The sequence below is a fragment of the Melanotaenia boesemani genome, chromosome 13 (genome assembly GCF_017639745.1).
Source record: "Melanotaenia boesemani isolate fMelBoe1 chromosome 13, fMelBoe1.pri, whole genome shotgun sequence".
NCBI classification, from domain to species: Eukaryota; Metazoa; Chordata; class Actinopteri; order Atheriniformes; family Melanotaeniidae; genus Melanotaenia; species Melanotaenia boesemani.
Window position 1 is genome coordinate 601,466 of NC_055694.1, and position 20,533 is coordinate 621,998.

At 45.7% G+C, this 20,533-nt stretch overlaps 2 protein-coding genes across 2 annotated transcripts in view; one reads left to right on the forward strand and one right to left on the reverse strand.

Moving 5' to 3' along the window:
* Positions 1–8,052: 8,052 nt before the first annotated feature.
* LOC121651528 lies at positions 8,053–12,854 on the forward strand. The gene is made up of 13 exons (XM_042003797.1): positions 8,053–8,116; positions 8,248–8,333; positions 8,494–8,596; positions 8,806–8,851; positions 8,953–9,005; positions 9,161–9,191; positions 9,615–9,722; positions 10,122–10,278; positions 10,668–10,819; positions 11,188–11,225; positions 11,347–11,392; positions 11,470–11,689; positions 12,765–12,854. Exons 1-13 carry the CDS (start codon positions 8,080–8,082, stop codon positions 12,852–12,854), a joined length of 1,167 nt encoding a protein of 388 aa, XP_041859731.1. The 5' UTR covers positions 8,053–8,079.
* tfe3a (transcription factor binding to IGHM enhancer 3a) overlaps positions 12,369–20,533 on the reverse strand; it is a 32,364-nt gene continuing 24,199 nt past the window's right edge. Inside the window, exons 8-11 of the mRNA XM_042002878.1 lie at positions 17,022–17,078; positions 14,628–14,703; positions 14,387–14,534; positions 12,369–13,617 (exon numbers count right to left, since the gene is read on the reverse strand). Of these exons, the coding sequence (XP_041858812.1) occupies positions 13,258–13,617; positions 14,387–14,534; positions 14,628–14,703; positions 17,022–17,078 (641 nt within the window). The 3' untranslated portion in view covers positions 12,369–13,257. The remainder of the gene's footprint in view (positions 13,618–14,386; positions 14,535–14,627; positions 14,704–17,021; positions 17,079–20,533) is intronic.

Genomic DNA, 20,533 nt, shown 5'->3' on the forward strand with positions numbered 1-20,533 from the left:
ACGAGTCTTCCATGTGACTGGATGCTGGAGGTCATACAACCCGTTCATCGTCTGGCTGATGCGTCACTTTACTTACACTCCTATTGGCTTAAAGAGCTGTCAATCAAAGCTAAGCGGTGAAGAAGGGTAAGAAAACCTGTCAAGAGGTTTTTCAGTTGGAAAACAACCAGGTGATCCGGATAATCATGTGAATAACGGGGTTCAGACACGGTTTTTATAGGGTTCCAATCTGATTCTGATATCTGAAATTCCAGATATTCCCAGATACAAAATCAGTTTACGGGTTATTGTGTCAGGTTTCACCAGAACGGACGGACAAATAGACATATAGACAAGACTCAGACCTAAAAACCACCAACCAGACCAGAAATCTGGGTCTAGTGATGGACTCAGACCTCAACTTTGAGAACCACATGAAGGGAACCACAAAGTCAGCCTACTATCAGCTTAAGAACATATCAAGGGTAAAAGATCTGATGTCTCAGCAGGACCTGGAAAAACTAGTCCAGCTTCCATCTTTAGTCGGCTTGATTATTGTAACAGTGTTTTTACAGGTTCTACCTAAAACATCAGTCAGACACCTGCAGCTGATCCAGAACTCTGCTGCTCCAGTCCTCACTAAGACCAAGAAAGTGGGCCACATCAGTCCAGCTCTGAGGTCTTTACACTGGCTGCCGGTCCGTCAGAGGATAGACTTTAAAGTTCTGCTGCTGGTCTATAAAGCTCTGAATGGTTTAGGACCAACATACATCAGAGACCTCTTGACCCAGTATGAACCTACCAGAACCCTCAGGTCATCTGGATCCAGGTTCTTATCAGTTCCAGAGTCAGAACCAGACATGGAGAAGCTGCATTCAGCTTCTATGCTCCACATGTCTGGAACAAACTCCCAGAAAGCCTCAGATCAGCTGGAACACTCAGTTTATTTAAATCCAGGTTAAAGACCCACCTGTTCTCTGCTGCATGGACTAGTTTTTATTTACAGTCCAGATCTGGATCTGGTTCTTTAAGCTGGAATCTTTAACTAGATCATGTTTTAATGTTGTTTTTCACACTGGAACTTAATTTCTTGCATTTTATTTATTTTATTTTAGCTTTTTCTTTCTGCTTTTATTTAATTAATTTGTTGTTGTTTTCAATGTGCTTGGGGACCGGGTCTGATGACCTGGACTTCTTGGGGATTGGAACTAAGCAGGACGTCTTCCACAGCATAGGATCCTGACTCAGACTCAGGTTGTACAGATGTCCCAGTACAGGAGCCAGCTGACTGGTACAGGTCTTCAGGACCCAGGTGTGATGCCATCAGGGCCTGCAGTCTTACGCTGATGTAGTTTTCCAGCTGCCTCGTTACCCGGCCTGTAGTCACCGTTGGGCGGGGGGTAGGTCGAGCCATCTGGGACAACATGGGGGGCTGGCAGGAGGTGAGCTAAGCCTGTTAAAAACGGGCTGAACTGGTTTTCTCTATCCAGACTCCCTGACGTCTGCCGGTCCTTCCCCTTCATCCCTGTGACGAGCTTCATTCCCGTCCACACCCCTCTCACATTGTTCTGTTGGAGTTTAGCCTCCAGCTTCCTGTGGTCATCTTTGCATGTCCTCAGCATGTCTCTGAGTTTGTGCTGTCCTCTGCTCCTCCCTGTCCCCAGCCCTGAAGACCCTCCTTCTTGTTCAGAAGTGCGTTCAGGTCCCTGGTAATCAGGGTTTGTTGATGGAGAAGCAGTGCACAGTCCGGGCTGGCCCGGTGATGCCCACACAGAACCTGATGAACCTGTCAGTCATCTTAGGCCTCAGCGGCCTCCTGTGTCCACCTCCTCACCGTTCTGGTGTGCACGGGCTGGCGGGGGGGGGTCATGGTATTAGCGTACAAGAGATGCAGCGTTTTATTGTCTCTGGTGAGGCCGTAAACATACTAATGAAAGTTATTTAAAGTTTTATCCAGTGAGCCATGATTAGAATCCCCTGTTCTAACCATGAATGCATCCGGTGGTCAGCAGCGGTGGCCGATGATGTCATCATCTGACATCAGCTGACGGGGAATGTAAACAACAATAACAATGGTAGACATGAACTCTCTCTGTAAATGATACGGCGCATTCGTTCCTCCATGTCTGGGTTCGCACCGCCTCACATAGCCTCACCCTTCTTCCCGTCTCCCCACACCAAACTGTAACCTGGAATCTCAACACTGCTGGGATGTGCAGTCAAGTTTCACTGATTCCCTCTGGGTCTTCACCAGCGCCGCAAGTTCATCTGTCTTAGCCCCAGACACCACACATTCCCCATCATAATGGTCTTCTCCGGGCTGCAGCACAGGCTCACTCAGCTGTTCACGTGTAAACAATGTCCCCCCTGCTGCCGGCAAAGCTCTCCGTTACAAAGAGCGAAGAAGGGAACAGAACCTCGTCCAGCCATCGGCACCACTTTTATAAACAGGTTGTGACTGATCCGAAAAAACACCGAAAAGGAAGAAACCAACAAATAAAAAGTTAAAAAACAAGACAGGAGCCACCTGGAGCAGCACCATCTTGGTTGGCAGGCTAACCCGTCATGGACACTGATTGATTAAATGAATCCAGTTTAAATGTTTTCCTAGGGTATTTAGCAGAAAAAACCTTCTAAAGTTAATCAGAGAAAAAGTCTGTAGCTGCTTCACCTTAATAAAAACGAAGGTCGTTATAAGTGAGCAGTTTTAATATTTAAGGTACTGGAAGGGCAGCAGGATGACAGATTGTGGTCTGGAAACTTCTGATCAGAGAAGCTGCTGGTCTCTCAGTTTGCAGCGTCTTCAGCGTGGCTGACGATCCAGGGGTTCGCCTGCTTTACTGAAAACATGGCTCGCGTCAACATGCTCCACAGGTTTACCAACATCTGTGAAGGCAGGGTTAAGCTGCTCTGTGAAACCAGCCCACCAAAGCTTCAGCTTTGAGCAAAACAGCCAACCCAAGAGATCCCCACGTCTTCCTTAACCTTCTTCATGTGAGTCACATTAACACCCAGGATTCCAGCATTTTAGCTAACAGACCCAAAACCCTGGACACAAGGAAACCTGGAGACCCAGAACCCTGGACACATGGAAACCTGGAGACCCAGAACCCTGGACACAAGGAAACCTGGAGACCCAGAATCTGGACACATGGAAACCTGGAGACCTCAGCTGTCAAGTTGCCGTCACGCTTTTTCTGTTTCCAGACTGAAATGTCTCCAGATCAGTGACCCGCTGTACGCTGCCTGTATGTTGGGCTTTACCCCGGTGGATGAAAGGGTAGCCTCCCTCCGCCTTCGAGTGGGGGGACGGGTCGTGACTGTTGTTTGTTCTTATACACCAAACAGCAGTTCAGAGTACCCACCGTTTTTGGAGTCCTTGGAGGGGGTGTTGGAGAGCACTCCTTCTGGGGACTCCCTCGTTCTGCTGGGGGACTTCATTGCTCACGTGGGCAACGACAGCGAGACCTGGAGGGGCGTGATTGGGAGGAACGGCCCCCCTAATCTAAATCTGAGTGTTGCTTTGTTGTTGGACTTCTGTGCTCGTCATGAACTGTCCATAACGAACACCTTGTTCAGGCATAAGAGTGTCCACATGTGCACTTGGCACCAGGACACTCTAGGCCGCAGTTCGATGATCGACTTTGTAGTCATGTCGTCAGACTTGCGAACGCATGTTCTGGACACTCGGGTGAAGAGAGGGGCGGAGCTGTCAACTGATCACCACCTGGTGGTGAGTTGGCTCAGATGGTTGGGTAGGATGCCGGTCAGGTCTCCAGCAGAGCTTCAACCATGTCTTGGGTGAGGCGGGGGACATTGAGTCCGAACGGGCTGTGTTCCGTGCCTCTATTGTTGAGGCGGCCAACTGCAGCTGCGGCCGTAAGGACGTCGGTGCCTGTTGTGGCGGTAAACCCCAAACTTGTTAGTGGATACCGGCAGTCAGGTATGCCGTCAAGCTGAAGAAGGAGTCCTATCAGGCCCTTTTCGCCTGTGGGTGGCCGGGCTCTCCCTTAGAGATAGGGTGAGAAGCTCGGTGATCCGGGAGTAGAGCCGCTGCTCCTCCACATCGAGAGGAGACTGATGAGGTGGCTCTGCCATCTGGTTAGGATGCCTCCTGGACGCCTCCCTGGTGAGGTGTTCCGGGCACGGCCCACCAGAAAGAGGCCCTGGGGAAGACCCAGGACACGCTAGAGGACTACATCTCTTGGCTGGTCTGGGAACGTCTCGGGATCCCTCCGGATGAGCTGGTGAATGTGGCCGGGGAGAGGGAAGTCTGGGTTTCCCTGCTTAGGCAGCTGCCCCCGCGACCCGACTCCGGATAAGCGGCGGAAGATGGATGGATGGATGGATGGACGGACAGACGGATGGAAGTTCTGAAATATTTCATGAATTTATTCTGCATAAACATGTGGATCCTGTCCCAACAGACTGACAGGTCTGGGTGGGACAGGACGTGGGTCCTGCATGTGTGTTTGTTGAAGCAGCATGCCAGGACATGCAAACAAGAAGCAGGAAACCACTGAGATAACAATGGTACCTGACCTCTGACACCTGGGACGGCCAACATCAAAGACAGAGAGAGAGACTCACAGAAATACTTCTGGCTTTGAGAGGACCACGATCCATGTAGTCCACCTCCAGATCACCTACTTGACCCTGAACCTGGTTCAAACCTGAAACCTCCTGGAACGTCCTTATAAATCAGTCCCCACAAAAACTGTAGAACCAGCACACACACACACACACACACACACACACACACACACACACACACACACACACACACACACACACACACACACACACACACACACACAGGACTCTGCAGCCAAAGAAAACACAAAGAACCCTTTATCTGATTTATAAAATAATGTGAAGAGACTCTGTCCTGAACAAATATTTCATCCTCAGTTTATTTTTTACTTATATTTTAGTTTTCATGAATTCAGATCTAAAGTGCATCACATTCACAATCTTTTTATTTTTAGAACGATTAATTTTTATAAAAAAGGGAAAGTTTGAACCCTGATCTGACGGTAGAGAGGGTGTCTACTTCCTGAAGCCAAACTGGGAGCTGATTCCAGAGAGAGGTCCAATAACTGAAGGCTCTGCCTCCCATTATACTTGTAAAGCTCTGGAAACCACCAGTAAACCTGCAGTGTTAGGTGAAGTGCTCTGATGGGAAAATCTGAGTATCATCTGCATAGCACTTACCGTGCTGTCTAATGGTAGTACCGAAGGGAAGCATGTATAACATGAAAAGCACTAGTCCAAGTACAGAACCCTGAGGAACTCCATGACTTACTCTGATGTGTGAGGAAGACTCATTGTTTACATTAACAATCTGTAATCTATCAGATAAACATGACTTAAACCAGCATGAAGCAGTTCCTCTAATCCCAATAAGATGTTCAGGAATGCAGCTCTGAGATCCACCAGGACCAGTCCAGACCAAGCGACAACCTCCGGCGGAGAAATGTGAAGCCCCTGCGGAAGTGCAGTTCCCTCCTCATCCACTAGGGGCTCCAAAACAGAGCAAATCCCCATAGACTCCCATGTTAAAAAGACAGACTTCACAGCAGAAATAAACATGTTTAAATCCTGGTACAAAAATCCATTTTAGGATTAAAAGGTCAAGTTTACCTTCATGACAACTGTGAGGGGGAGAATTTCTTTCAAACTCATCCGTTTGGATGTTAATTAATCTTGAAATTCGGCATAACTAGGGGTGTGTCATTCTGATTGACAGGTATCCAATATCCATGGAAAGAAGGGAGAGTGTAACAACCACGATTTTTAGCCGGCTAACAGCGCGCCTTATTTTTAACCCACCTATCTTCATTAGCCAGTTAGCTACCGTTAGATCCGAGTTGGCTTGGTTAGCTGTTAGCTACCGGCAGGTTGGAGTTTGATAGACGTCAATCATCCACCCCCACCTTCACAACCCCCCTCTCAGCTCCACCTCTTTGCCCATTTTTGTATATTTTGGGAGCAACTGCAGGCGTGACGTTACCAAGATGGTGACGGTGGGAACGCCCAACGAGTTTCACTTTTGCTCTTCAGAAACCTACGGGTGACTTCACAGAGGCTCCGCCCATCTTTTATATACAGTCTATGGGTCAGACAGGAATTCTCTTTGATGAGAATTAAATCCTGACTGGACGTATTCAGATTGTTTATGATAAAGGGGAGGTTGGTTAAAGGTCTATAATTAACTATCACTCCTGGATAGAGAGTAGTTTTTTTTCGTTCCAGCAGTCTTAAAAGATGGAGGTTCATGTCCACAGAGATGTTTTGATCAGATCCAGTCCAGATGTGTTAATAAGGGGAAACTTGCTTAACCAGTCTGGTGGGGATGAGGAAGGTTTAGATGAAGCCGTTATTCTGGTTAACTCAGAGCTGGACAGGACAGGAACGGTCCAATCAGAAAGCAGCTTCTACAGACATCTCTACAGCTGCTGTGGATGAGATATCATCAATGGAGGGAAGGACTTTGTGGGTTTTCTCTCTCATAGAAACTATTTTGTTTATGAAGAAACTCATGACATCATCCCTGCTGAGACGTAAAGGAATACATGGCTCAACGGCACTACGGCTGCTAGGTGCTACGGTAGGCTGGTTCTTGTTCTCCATCAACGATCAATAATCTTCTGTTCTAGCCTTCCGCAGGCCTTTCTGATCCACTATAGAAGACTGTTAGAGACTCCTTGAGACCAGATGAACATTTCCGTTTCAGTCGCAGCTGGAATCGAACCACCGAGCTTCTGACTGATAATCTTGTTCTGCAGAAATGATTAGAAACTGGATGAGCTGAAAGTTCATGTAGAGGAAGCCAACGTGAAGACCATGTGAGCCATTTGAAGGCTGTTACTGCCAAACAAAAAGGTTGATACGTTTCCGTTTAATGATTTATTTCTATAGAAAAGTTGGAATGTGAAACATGACAGTTCCATAAAAACAAACAGGAAGTTAAACTGAAACACAAACAAAAACAAACTGTAAACATCATAAACATACATGAATAACAAACAGAAATCCCTTTATGGAAGACCAGTTTCACCTGATGCAGATACCTGATGGCCAGTTGCTAGGTGGATACCGTTTCCATAGTAACCACCATCTTCCTTATCTGGTTACAACTTGATTCAAATATTCAACCTGCAGGGAAAATTTGAAGGAATTCAGCTGATCTCAGATCAGCTCTGAACGTTGGGCTAAGCTCAGCTGTGTGGCAGATCAGACTGAACTCACATAGCTACACTTAGCTTCAGCTAAAGCTAACAGCAGCAGTGATATCAGCAAGCTTCTTCGTTTTAGTAGCTAACAACTAGCATGAAGAAACTAGCTAACCAACATTACAGACATGAACTGATGGGCCGTTTCTCGACATGCGCACTTGTTTGTACTTGTGTTCTAATGAACTTGTGAAACATCATCAAGTACTGATCTAAAGTAAAGACCCCATGCAGACATGTACGCTCCAAATTCCTGGAAGGTAGAGCAGACCAGAAGCAGAAGCTCAGTTCATTTTAAAACTGCTGGAATGTTTTGTGCAGTTTTGGCTGTAGTGATGCAGAATTTCCTCCCTCCACACTGCACTGCCAAGGTGTGGCTCATCTGTCACTGATTGCTGGGCGGAGCAGAGTTCCTTCATATCTGGGGGGTGTTGTCCCTCAGTGTGCCTGCTTGGTGGACAGCATGCTAGCAGTTGGCATGGCTGTTATGGCCGGGCAACTGAGCTAAGCCTGCAATCGGAAGTGCCATTGTCGTGTTTGGGCTTTTGCGGTTTCTGGCTGTTTAAGCCTGTTCTGCTGTGGAAAGCCACATGAGCTGAGCGGTTTGGCTGTGCAGGTGGGTCGCCGGACTGCTCCAGGGGGGGCTAGTATTGGATCATATTAGAACCTAAATCCCCTCGCTCTCACTGCAACTGCAAATGTGCAATTTCTATGACCACAACCTTGAAGTTAAAACATGCTGCTGTTCCAAATGCAGAATGAGTGTACTCGCGACCTTCCATCCTCAATGCTTGTCAATGTCAATGCTAGATAGTACAAGTACGTTTTATATGTACTTGCTATTGAAGAACGGCCATTCTGTGTTATGTCGGTGTTTGGGTCGGTGTTATGTCGGTGTTTGGGTCAGTGTTATGTCATTATGTCAGTGTTTGGATCAGTGTTATGTCGGTGTTTGGGTCAGTGTTATGTCGTTATGTCGGTGTTTGGATCAGTGTTTTGTCTGTGTTTGGGTCGGTGTTATGTCGTTGTTTGGATCAGTGTTATGTCTGTGTTTGGGTCGGTGTTATGTCGGTGTTGGGTCAGTGTTATGTCGTTATGTCGGTGTTCGGTCAGTGTTATATAGGTGTTTGGGTCGACGTTTGGGTTGGTGTAATTTCGTTATGTTGGTGTTCGGTCAGTGATATGTAGATGTTGGATCAGTGTTATGTCGTTATGTCGGTGTTTGGGTCGGTGTTTGGGTCGGTGTTATGTCGGTGTTGGGTCAGTGTTATGTCGTTATGTCGGTGTTTGGGTCAGTGTTATGTCGGTGTTTGGGTCGGTGTTATGTCGTTATGTCGGTGCTTGGGTCAGTGTTATGTCGGTATTAGGTCGGTGTTATGTCGGTGTTGGGTCGGTGTTATGTCGGTGTTTGGGTCTGTGTTCTGTTGGTGTTGGGTCGGTGTTAGGTCGGTGTTATGCCATTGTTATGTCGGCGTTGGGTCGGTGTTATGTCGGTGTTTGGGTCTGTGTTCTGTTGGTGTTGGGTCGGTCTTATGCCATTGTTATGTCGGCGTTGGGTCAGTGTTATGTCGGTGTTTGGGTTGGGTCAGTGTTATGTCGGTGTTGGGTCAGTGTTATGTCGTTATGTCGGTGTTTGGGTCAGCGTTATGTCAGTGTGGGGTCGGTGTTATGTCGGTGTTATGTCGGTATTAGGTCGGTGTTATGTTGATGTTGGGTCAGTGCTATGTCGTTATGTCGGTGTTTGGGTCAGTGTTATGTTGGTGTTTGGGTCAGTGTTATGTTGGTGTTTGGGTTGGTGTTATGTCGGTGTTTGGGTCAGTGTTATGTCAGTGTTGGGTCGGTGTTATGTCGGTGTTAGGTCGGTGTTATGTCGGTATGAGGTCGGTGTTATGTCGGTGCTGGGTCTGTGTTATGTCGGTGTTGGGTCAGTGTTATGTCGGTGTTGGGTCAGTGTTATGTCGTTATGTCGGTGTTTGGGTCAGTGTTATGTTGGTGTTTGGGTCAGTGTTATGTGGGGTGTTTGGGTCAGTGTTATGTTGGTGTTTGGGTCGGTGTTATGTCGGTGTTTGGGTCAGTGTTATGTTGGTGTTTGGGTCAGTGTTATGTCGGCGTTTGGGTCGGTGTTATGTCGGTGTTAGATCGGTGTTATGTCGGTGCTGGGTCTGTGTTATGTCGGTGTTGGGTCAGTGTTATGTTGGTGTTTGGGTCAGGGTTATGTGGGTGTTTGGGTCAGTGTTATGTTGGTGTTTGGGTCTGTGTTATGTCGGTGTTTGGGTCAGTGTTATGTCAGTGTTGAGTCGGTGTTATGTCGGTGTTAGGTCGGTGTTATGTCGGTATGAGGTCGGTGTTATGTCGGTGCTGGGTCTGTGTTATGTCGGTGTTGGGTCAGTGGTATGTCAGTGTTTGGGTAGTGTTATGTGGGTGTTTGGGTCAGTGTTATGTTGGTGTTTGGGTCGGTGTTATGTCGGTGTTTGGGTCAGTGTTATGTCAGTGTTGGGTTGGTGTTATGTCGGTGTTTGGGTCAGTGTTATGTTGGTGTTTGTGTCAGTGTTATGTGGGTGTTTGGGTCAGTGTTATGTTGGTGTTTGGGTCAGTGTTATGTGGGGTGTTTGGGTCAGTGTTATGTTGGTGTTTGGGTCGGTGTTATGTCGGTGTTTGGGTCAGTGTTATGTTGGTGTTTGGGTCAGTGTTATGTCGGCGTTTGGGTCGGTGTTATGTCGGTGTTAGATCGGTGTTATGTCGGTGCTGGGTCTGTGTTATGTCGGTGTTGGGTCAGTGTTATGTTGGTGTTTGGGTCAGGGTTATGTGGGTGTTTGGGTCAGTGTTATGTTGGTGTTTGGGTCTGTGTTATGTCGGTGTTTGGGTCAGTGTTATGTCAGTGTTGAGTCGGTGTTATGTCGGTGTTAGGTCGGTGTTATGTCGGTATGAGGTCGGTGTTATGTCGGTGCTGGGTCTGTGTTATGTCGGTGTTGGGTCAGTGGTATGTCAGTGTTTGGGTAGTGTTATGTGGGTGTTTGGGTCAGTGTTATGTTGGTGTTTGGGTCGGTGTTATGTCGGTGTTTGGGTCAGTGTTATGTCAGTGTTGGGTTGGTGTTATGTCGGTGTTTGGGTCAGTGTTATGTTGGTGTTTGTGTCAGTGTTATGTGGGTGTTTGGGTCAGTGTTATGTTGGTGTTTGGGTCAGTGTTATGTCAGTGTTGGGTTGGTGTTATGTCGGTGTTATGTCGGTATGAGGTCGGTGTTATGTCGGTGCTGGGTCTGTGTTATGTCAGTGTTGGGTCAGTGTTATGTTGGTGTTTGGGTCGGTGTTATATTGGTGTTTGGGTCGGTGTTATGTCGGTGTTAGGTCGGTGTTAGGTCGGTGTTATGTCGGTGCTGGGTCTGTGTTATGTCGGTGCTGGGTCTGTGTTATGTCGTTATGTTGGTGTTTGGGTCGGTGTTATGTTGGTGTTGGGTCAGTGTTATGTCGGTGTTTGGGTCGGTGTTATGTTGGTGTTTGGGTCGGTGTTATGTTGGTGTTGGGTCAGTGTTATGTTGGTGTTTGGGTCGGTGTTATGTTGGTGTTTGGGTCGGTGTTATGTCGGTGTTTGGGTCAGTGTTATGTCGGTGTTGGGTCTGTGTTATGTCGGTGTTGGGTCGGTGTTATGTCGTTATGTCGTTATGTCGGTGCTGGGTCGGTGTTATGTCGTTGTTGGGTCGGTGTTATGTCGTTGTTGGGTCGGTGTTATGTCGTTGTTGGGTCTGTGTTATGTCGGTGTTGGGTCGGTGTTATGCCATTGTTATGTCGGTTCTATGCCATTGTTATGTCGGTGTTGGGTTGGTGTTATGTCGTTATGTCGGTGCTGGGTCGGTATTATGTCGTTGTTGGGTCGGTGTTATGTCGTTCTTGGGTCGGTGTTATGTTGTTGTTGGGTCTGTGTTATGCCGGTGTTGGGTCGGTGTTATGCCATTGTTATGTCGGTTCTATGCCATTGTTATGTCGGTGTTGGGTCAGTGTTATGTCGGTGTTTGGGTCGGTGTTATGTCGTTGTTGGGTCGGTGTTATGTTGTTGGTGGGTCTGTGTTATGCCGGTGTTGGGTCGGTGTTATGCCATTGTTATGTCGGTTCTATGCCATTGTTATGTCGGTGTTGGGTCAGTGTTATGTCGGTGTTTGGGTCGGTGTTATGTCGGTGTTTGGGTCTGTGTTATGCCGGTGTTGGGTCGGTGTTATGCCATTGTTATGTCGGTTCTATGCCATTGTTATGTTGGTGTTGGGTCAGTGTTATGTTGGTGTTTGGGTCGGTGTTATGTTGGTGTTTGGGTCGGTGTTATGTCGGTGTTTGGGTCAGTGTTATGTCGGTGTTGGGTCTGTGTTATGTCGGTGTTGGGTCGGTGTTATGTCGTTATGTCGGTGCTGGGTCGGTGTTATGTCGTTGTTGGTTCGGTGTTATGTCGTTGTTGGGTCGGTGTTATGTCGTTGTTGGGTCTGTGTTATGTCGGTGTTGGGTCGGTGTTATGCCATTGTTATGTCGGTTCTATGCCATTGTTATGTCGGTGTTGGGTTGGTGTTATGTCGTTATTTCGGTGCTGGGTCGGTATTATGTCGTTGTTGGGTCGGTGTTATGTCGTTGTTGGGTCGGTGTTATGTTGTTGTTGGGTCTGTGTTATGCCGGTGTTGGGTCGGTGTTATGCCATTGTTATGTCGGTTCTATGCCATTGTTATGTCGGTGTTGGGTTGGTGTCATGTCGTTATGTCGGTGCTGGGTCGGTGTTATGTCGTTGTTGGGTCGGTGTTATATCGTTGTTGGGTTGGTGTTATGTCGTGTTATGTCGGTGTTAGGTCAGTGTTATGTCATTGTTATGTCGGTGTTGGGTTGGTGTCATGTCGTTATGTCGGTGCTGGGTCGGTGTTATGTCGTTGTTGGGTCGGTGTTATATCGTTGTTGGGTTGGTGTTATGTCGTGTTATGTCGGTGTTAGGTCAGTGTTATGTCATTGTTATGTCGTTGTGGGGTCGGTGTTATGTAATTGTTTTATCGGTATTGCGTCGGTGTCAGCAGGTATTTTTCTGAATCAGCGAGAACCACGTTTTTTGTAACATCTGACCTGAACTTGCTGGACTTAATTAAAATTTGAAAGTGATCTTTTTCCTTCTAGAACATGTTGTTTGTAGGTGATCTGAGCTAAATAACTCGTAACAAGACTGGACTTTAGTTTTGAGTTCTTTAGAACCTGATCACTTCTTTAAATCTGGTTCATGTGTAATCTTAAAGTTTTTTATGGTTTGACCTTTAATCTTCTGCAAGATTTTGACACAAGACATCGTTCCGGACTTGGAGCTTTAGATTGTGACTGGGTTGCAGCAGTTCAGATGGGTTCTGGTGCGATAACACTGGTCCACATGCTGCTGCAGCCTCAGTTCTACAAGAACCAAAAGGTTTCCAGGATTTTTCTTCCATGACATCCACCCAGATGTCGAGTCCAAAGTTCTGCTGCAAATGACCTGCACACACAGAAGCACTGACTGGCCTCTAGTTTCCCTTCCGGTTTCTTGATGTTGGTCTCCAGCAGACACTGATCACAGAGCTTCATATTTATAGCACCGCAGGGAGGCGGGGCATCCAGGTGAACCTGCAGGTGAGCTGCTCAGCCTCCAGGTGAGCTCTGAGAAGATGACAGAAACCTCCACCAACCAATCAGCTCAGAGCTCCTTTGTTAACAGCAATAAGCTTTTGGTGGCTCAGTGGTTACCATGGTAACCACAGAGAGGATAGTTGTATAGGTGAACAATACAGGTTTTCATGATAGGACTCCTGTTGCAATGGTAACACATTTATACACTTGAAGGTTTCTTTGGTTCCACAGTGGTGACCATAACTGGGGAAAATAGTTGCCAGGGTAACAAGTGAGGGCACAGTGGTTACCATGGTTACCCGATCTTTGTATGTTGTTTGCTCAGATGATGTCAGAAATCAAAAATTGTTCCAACAAATAAAAACAAAAACAACCAAAACTCCCAGCTGACCTCCAGGTCCAGCCAATCAGATCGGAGCATGTGATAACATCATGCGAGGTCCTCGTCCATGCTGAAGCTGCTTCTCCGGCTGCTGGCCTTCGAGGCACCACAGGACAGCAGGGGGTCAGACACCACATCTCCTCCTCCAGGCTCCTCCATCAGGAGCCCCCCCAGGCCATGCAGCTCCGTCAGCTCCACGTCGGCCATCAGGTCCGGGGAGAAGACGGTAGATGCTCCTCGGGGTTCGTCCAGATCCACGAAACTCAGAGCGTCCAAGCCCAGAGAGGATGAGGACAGCGGAGGCCGGGATGGGGAGAGTAGAGTCTGTGGGTCCAATGGGGGAGAGGTGGAGGTGGGGGGAAGGGTGGAGGAGGAAAGGCCATGGACACGAGCTTGGAGCTCCAACTCCTGAAAAAAACAAAAACAAAATTTTTGACACATATATAAGTATATATATATATGTGTGTGTGTATGTTTTTGTATATATGTATTATATATATAGGCCTATATATATATGTATACCGACTTATATATATATCTCCCGGACCTTGGCTTTAAAAATTTTTCTCTAACTGGACCTCTTTTATTTAAATCCAGTGTTAGTGATGATGCTGGCTGAAGTCCTGTTCCCGATCCTGAGTCCTCCGGCCAGTCACAGAGGGTGGGGTGTAGTCCCAGGGAAAACAGTTTGTGGGTGATCGCTAATCATATTAACACCTAGATTTACTGCGATACTACTGCGATGTCTTTCTGCATGTTGACCAGTATATCTGATATACTGAGCGTTTTTCATCTGAGCATGTGCAAAAAATGGTGTCGCTTCCATCTTTTCAAGCGACAGCGTCACAACATGAGCGCAACACAAAATAAAAACGTTAAAACCACAGGCGGAGCTTACACATTAGAAGCTAACACTAAGACCTCTGGGTCCCACATTAGCAGCTAATGCTAAGATTGCGTGCTCCCACATAAGCTGCTAACGCAAAGACAGCAAGCTCCCACATTAGAAGCTAACAATAAAATCACAGTTGCTGCCATGTTCAACAAAGAAAATAACAGGTTACATCACTATGTATGGCCTCCAAAAGAAATACGATAATGGACTGGAAAATGTAGGCCAGGGTTTAACCCCCTCACCTGCAACTGACCCCAATGTACTTGACCCCCACCCACTCACCTGTATGCGCAGCAGCAGAGAACGGTTGGTGGTCTCCAGCCTCCTATGCCTCTCCTCCATCTCTCGCGTTCTCTGTTGTTCTTTCTGAAGCTTCCGGATGTAATCCACTGACGCCTTCAGGATGGTTCCTTTGTTCCACCTGGTCTCCCTGAACAACCAATCAGAGACAGCTCCTCATTAACACACAGGTAACTGTGGTTCGGTTCTGATGAAGTATCAGTGGTGGTGTTGGTGTACTAACAGGTCTGAGGACTTGGGGATCAGATCTCCGAGTTCTTTGATGCGGTCGTTGATGTTGAAACGTCGTCTCCTCTCGACTGAAAAACAAACACACTTAATTTCAGCTGCCAGAAAACAAGACGGGTCGACACCGGATCAAACCAGAATCACACACTCGACGCTACCTGATGTCGGCCCGTTCACCTGGAAACACCTGGTCCCATAAACACAGCTCCTGTACAGAACCCATATCCACAACTTTCCTGCATCATTCAACATAGCTGTGAAACGTCAGATCCCTGTCAAGCAAATCTTTTATCATTAATGATCTGATTTTAGATAAAATTATCCACTAACTCTTTTTAACTGAAACTTGGCTCTGCTGCACCAGTTATTCTCACCAAGGCTTCCCCCCCAAATGTAAAGTTTTTTTTATCAGGGGAGGGAAAGAGGTGGTGGAACAGCTTCCATTGCTCAACAATCAATATCAGCACAAATAATCTAATTAAAAAACTATTTTTCATTTGAGCATCATCCGTTTTCAACAACTCGCCTGTTTTATCCAGCATAATTAATAGACCACCAAACCCTCCTTCCTGTTTTATTAAAGAGTTTTCAGAGATTTTATCAACCGGAGACGTTAAATACAACAAGATACCTGCTGATTTTAACCTTGACGTTGATAATAATGGTGATTCCTTCACCAGCGAGTTTTTAAACTTTTAAACAGTATGGATTTTAAGCAACATGTAACACAGCCTACTCACAACAGAGGACACCCAGGACCTGGTCCTAACCTATGGCTTGTCTACTGGCGTGTCCCATGTCTCTGCACAATGATACATAACTCCTGCAATCTGTTATTCTTTTTTTTTTAAATCAGTGTAATCTGGCAGGCCACATTTTATTGGCCCGTGGTCCACCAGTTACCAATTGTCTGCTCCTTCGGTGTATTTGTTATCAAAAACCTGTCCATTTTGTGTTAGCTAGCTGCATGCTAGCTTGAGAAGCAAAGCAGCCTGATAACCATTACGTTAGTCATTTAGCTGACACTTTCATCCAAAGAGACTTGCAAAGGTCAGGCAGTAGCATTAAGGGTCTTGCATAAGGACCCAACTGGAAGGTGTTAATATTTATCTGCTGGGGTAACTGAATTCTGGTCTCCCACACGGGAGATGGCTGCTCAGCCAACTGAGCTATCCAGCCGGTAAGTCTACACATATTATGACATCATCAAGCTGAACTTGCTACTGAACATTTAGTCGTTTTTGCTTTTTTCTTAGCTCCTTCTAATTTTCTGGGGCCACTCTAGCACTCCCTGGCACCCCTCACTTTGAAAACCACAGCGGTAGATCACCAGATTCTATTGAACAGACTCTGGTGGGCCTCTCAGGTACTGCTCTTAAATGGTTTTACTCCCATCTCACAGAGCAACAGTTTTATTTAAGTATGGATAAATGTTCATCAGAAACGAAACAAAAACTGGATTTTATCATCTTTAAAACATCACCAGAGTCGTCCTTTTCTCTCTGCCAGCAGCGAGGTGCTGATGCTTTGATTTCTAGACAGGCCCTACCTACGGGTGACATCAGGCTCTGTCCATCTTTTATAGACAGTCTAGGGCGGGAACACGTCACACCAGGTTTCAAATCGCTGCGTTGGCTCCCCGTGGGTTTCAGGATGATTTTAAGCTTCTTTTACTGGTTTATAAATGTCTTAATGGTGTTGGACCTTTGTATTTATCAGACCTGCTTTTAGATTGTGAGCCCTCGCGGACCCTGAGGTCCTCTGGTACCGGTCTCTTAGCTGTTCCGAAAGTGAGGACCAAAACCTCCGGCGAGGCCTCGGTCCACCACTAAGGTCCTCGACTGTGGACCAGCCTGCCAGAGAACCTCAGGCTGCAGAGACGTTTTTTAAAAGCAGGATCAAGTTTTTAGCTTTTAACAGAATTATATTAGATCTTAATTTATTTTATATAGTTTTATTTAAACTTTATACCTATTTTAGCAAATTATTTTATGAAGTTCTTTATGAGCATTTTTATTATTGCTGCTTAACTGTTGATTTAACTCCAGTGTTTCCTCATGGGCATCCTCCACGCTGGGGGTTTTGCCTGCTTGGTCTGGGGGTTGTTGCCATGGTGATTGCCCTTGTCTGGGTGTGGACCCCCGCCCGCACAGCTGCATCAGGCCAGATGTTTATTACTTTTAGTATTCTATACCTACATTCAGTTCAGAGACAGAAAGTAGGGAGTCATGGCTGTGGAGGCAGGGAAGGGCTGCTTCGTGTGTGTGTGTGTGTGTGTGTGTGTGTGTGTGTGTGTGTGTGTGTGTGTGTGTGTGTGTGTGTGTGTGTGTGTGTGTGTGTGTGTGTGTGTGAAAGCTGGGTTCTGATGGAGAAACACGGTGGTACTCACTCAGGTTGTGGTTGTCCTTCTTCTGTCTCTCTTTCATCAAAGCTTTGGTCTCCACATCTACAACAACAACAGGTTTTTTAAAGCTTGTTAGCAGCTTTGATTTTTCTGGATTTTAATGTGTTTTATGGTTGTTTTGGTTTGTGGTTTTTTCAGAGTAATTCTTCTTAACTGTGTTTTTTATTGCGTAGCAGTCTGACATGTTTTAACAAATGTAATGTAAATAATTACTATTAGTTATTATTATTGTTGTTCTTATAAACTGTTGTAGGACAGGGGAGAGGTGGAAAGTGAAAAAGGTTTTATTGCTGATGCAGCAGATTTCTGGACCAGGTTAAGGTTATGGAGGGATTTGTGAGGTAGTCCAGCCAGGGGGTTCCGCAGGTCTGAACCAGGAAGCTGGATTTTCTCCATGTAACTTCGGGGTTAACTCAGGGTTTTCTGTCCTACGACGCTGGTTCACTTCCTACCGGGTAAATCACCATGGTAACTTACGCTGAATGGCTAACTGGCTCCGGAGCAGGTTATGTTCTGGACCAGAGATCGAGTATAAAAGCTCCACCTCCTCACCAATCAGATCTCTTGGAAAATGCCCCGCCCATTTTTAGACCATCCTTTCCAGGTTGGTGGTGGATGGTGAGAGGAGGCTTAGGTTTTTATTGTCCAATTAGCCTAATTAATTAACAGTCAGACATTTTCTGCCAGCATTCCTTCCGGTCTCTTGCTGCTGCAACTGTGTTGGTTTTGGTTTGGGTGATGTGTTTAAATTCTTCAGATTTTTAAAGAATAATGGTCTGCTCCTCCATGGTAAAGTAGATGCTCTGCAGGGTTTCTATGTGATTGGTCAAATGCAGCAAACTCCGCCCCTTAAATGTGATCGTGTTCCAATCAACATGGAAATCTCCGGGTGGAATTACCGAGTCCTGACTGTCTGGGTAACTCCACCCAGGTGACATAGCTTTCCGGGTACGTTAAGCCCGCTTCGTGGTGCAGGCCTCAGGCTGTGGACCAGGATGGTGGGGGAGGGGTGAAGGCGGTAGCAGATCACCAAGAGAAACCTTTTATTATTCTAACTCACACATGAAATTAAATATATGTGCAACTGCGTAAATGTGCAATGTTTAAAGAGTGCAACATTAGAAAATAACCATCAACAAACACGTACTGCTTGCTGCTTAGAAGTCTTCTCCTACTGGAGGTGCTTCCCTCTCGAAAAGACAAAATTACTACTTCTCCTTCTACAATGATTCTTTTTTTCCCTTTTACTGTCAAGTATGGGCAAAATAAAATAAAATAAAATAAAATAAAATAAAATAAAATACAGACAGCCGTTTTCATTTTTAATAATTCAGATTTTGTCTGCCCAAATACGGCAAAAATCTATTTTCTACTTTCAGTAAACGATGCAATGAAAGGCTGGAAGTTCCACCTTTTTCCTGCATTAGTAATTGCAGCAGTAAAAAGTAGCGAATCCAACACTAAAGTCATAGTTTATCTTCAAAATAAACAGCGGAGGAACTGGCTGAATATATTTTTCTTTACTCTGCTTATTTCTTCATGTGGCAACACAGCTGGCAACACAGCTCCGAGAGGAAGCGACTCTTCCAGCGAGCTGAGAGCCGGAGGAAGGCGGTGAGGAACTCGTATATACAGAGTCCTTACGAAGCAGCTGAGTCGAGTCAGCGGGTTAGTTAGTGATTCGTTCATGCTACGAGTCCAGTCAGCGGGTTAGTTAGTGATTCGTTCATGCTACGAGTCCAGTCAGCGGGTTAGTTAGTGATTCGTTCATGCTACGAGTCCAGTCAGCGGGTTAGTTAGTGATTCGTTCATGCTACGAGTCCAGTCAGCGGGTTAGTTAGTGATTCGTTCATGCTACGAGTCCAGTCAGCGGGTTAGTTAGTGATTCGTTCATGCTACGAGTCCAGTCAGCGGGTTAGTGAGTAACTGGTTTTTTAGCTTACAGGAAAGGAGGGGGTGAGTTAGTTGCCCGTGCTGCCAGTCAAGTGATGCTAACTGTGACCTAGCTCATTCGCAGCTCATAGCAGGGAGGGAAATAGTGATGGTCCGCCAGGGAAATGGAGAGTTTAGTTAAGAAACACAAGCTGCTTTTCCCTCTCTTACAATGATTAGCTTAATATATTTCTACGGGTGCAGGTAGAATTGCAGCTTCACAAAAGTGATTCTGTATATTGTTTGGTCTCTTCAGTTAGCTCTGTAGTTAGCTTGCTAGCAGTAGCAGTGACGATTCAGTGAATGAGTCAGTGGGTACAAGGAATCGTGATTCGCGACTCAGTAAGTGATTTTCGAGTATTGAACGATTCATTCATGACGCGCACAACACTAGAAGGTGGTTAAGATGGAAGCATGCAGACTGAGTTGTGTTAGTGAGCTTGGAAAAATAAAAAGCTATGGAGGATGCCACCCAGACTTTTCACCTGAGAGGAGGCGGGAACTGAAGAGTTAGCTGTTAGTTTGGGAAAGAGTTGAAGACGTGCCGATGAAAATGAACTTGGTTTTATTGAATTTAAATTTAAGGCAATTTATGTCTAAACAGTTGAAAAGAAAGGTACAGCTGTGCTATGAAAGAGCTATGATTTAAACCAACTGAGTGGGTGACGGCAAGAGAAGGTGATCTACTGAGGAAGATGTGGTGGGATAGAGCGTCAAAGACCGAACTCAGATCAAGAAGGATGAGGATGGAGAGAAAACCAGAACCTGCATTTTTGATTGTGCTGTGAAGGGGGTGTAAACCAGACTTGAATTGTTCATACAGATTGTTTTGGGTTAACTGAGTTGTTATGTGACTATTTTCTCCAGGACTTTACCAGTGAAGAGCGAGTTGGAGATAGGACAAAAGTTATGTGGATCTGAGCCAAGTTTTTGTCACCGCTAAGAAGAAACAACAGAAAATCTTCAGTTTGGACGAGAGTTTACACTGAACAGGAAGTGATGACTGGTCTGGATTAAAGAAGACTTGGTTCCTAAATCTGAACCAGAATCTAAACCAGAACCAGAATCTGAACCAGGACCTGCACAAAAACAAGGCTGTTTCAATATTGAAATGAAATTAAACAATGTCTCATTAAAATCCCTGAAAAGAACATATAAATAAAACGAAGTTATATTTAAATTATTATCTAATTAGTTTCGGTGTTCATTTTAATGTGTCAATTAGCAGCTAAAAACAGCTAAGACCTTAAACAACTGATGTTTAAATTAGCTAACAACTAAAATAGCGAACAACTTAAACCCAAAACAGCTAACAACTAAAATACCTAATCACTTAAACATAAAATAACTGAGACTTTGGTTCATTTTGGTTTTTATTTAGCATTGTTTTATTGTCTGGGTTTGATTTTATTTGATCAGTTTTATGACATAATATTTGATTCATTTGAATTGTTTTATGTTTTTGTTACTTTCAATGCTTTTATCTTTGTTGTTCAGCACTTTATTCAGCTATGGCTGGTGTTAAAGCGCTTTACAAATAAAGTGATGATGATGGTAAAAGCCCA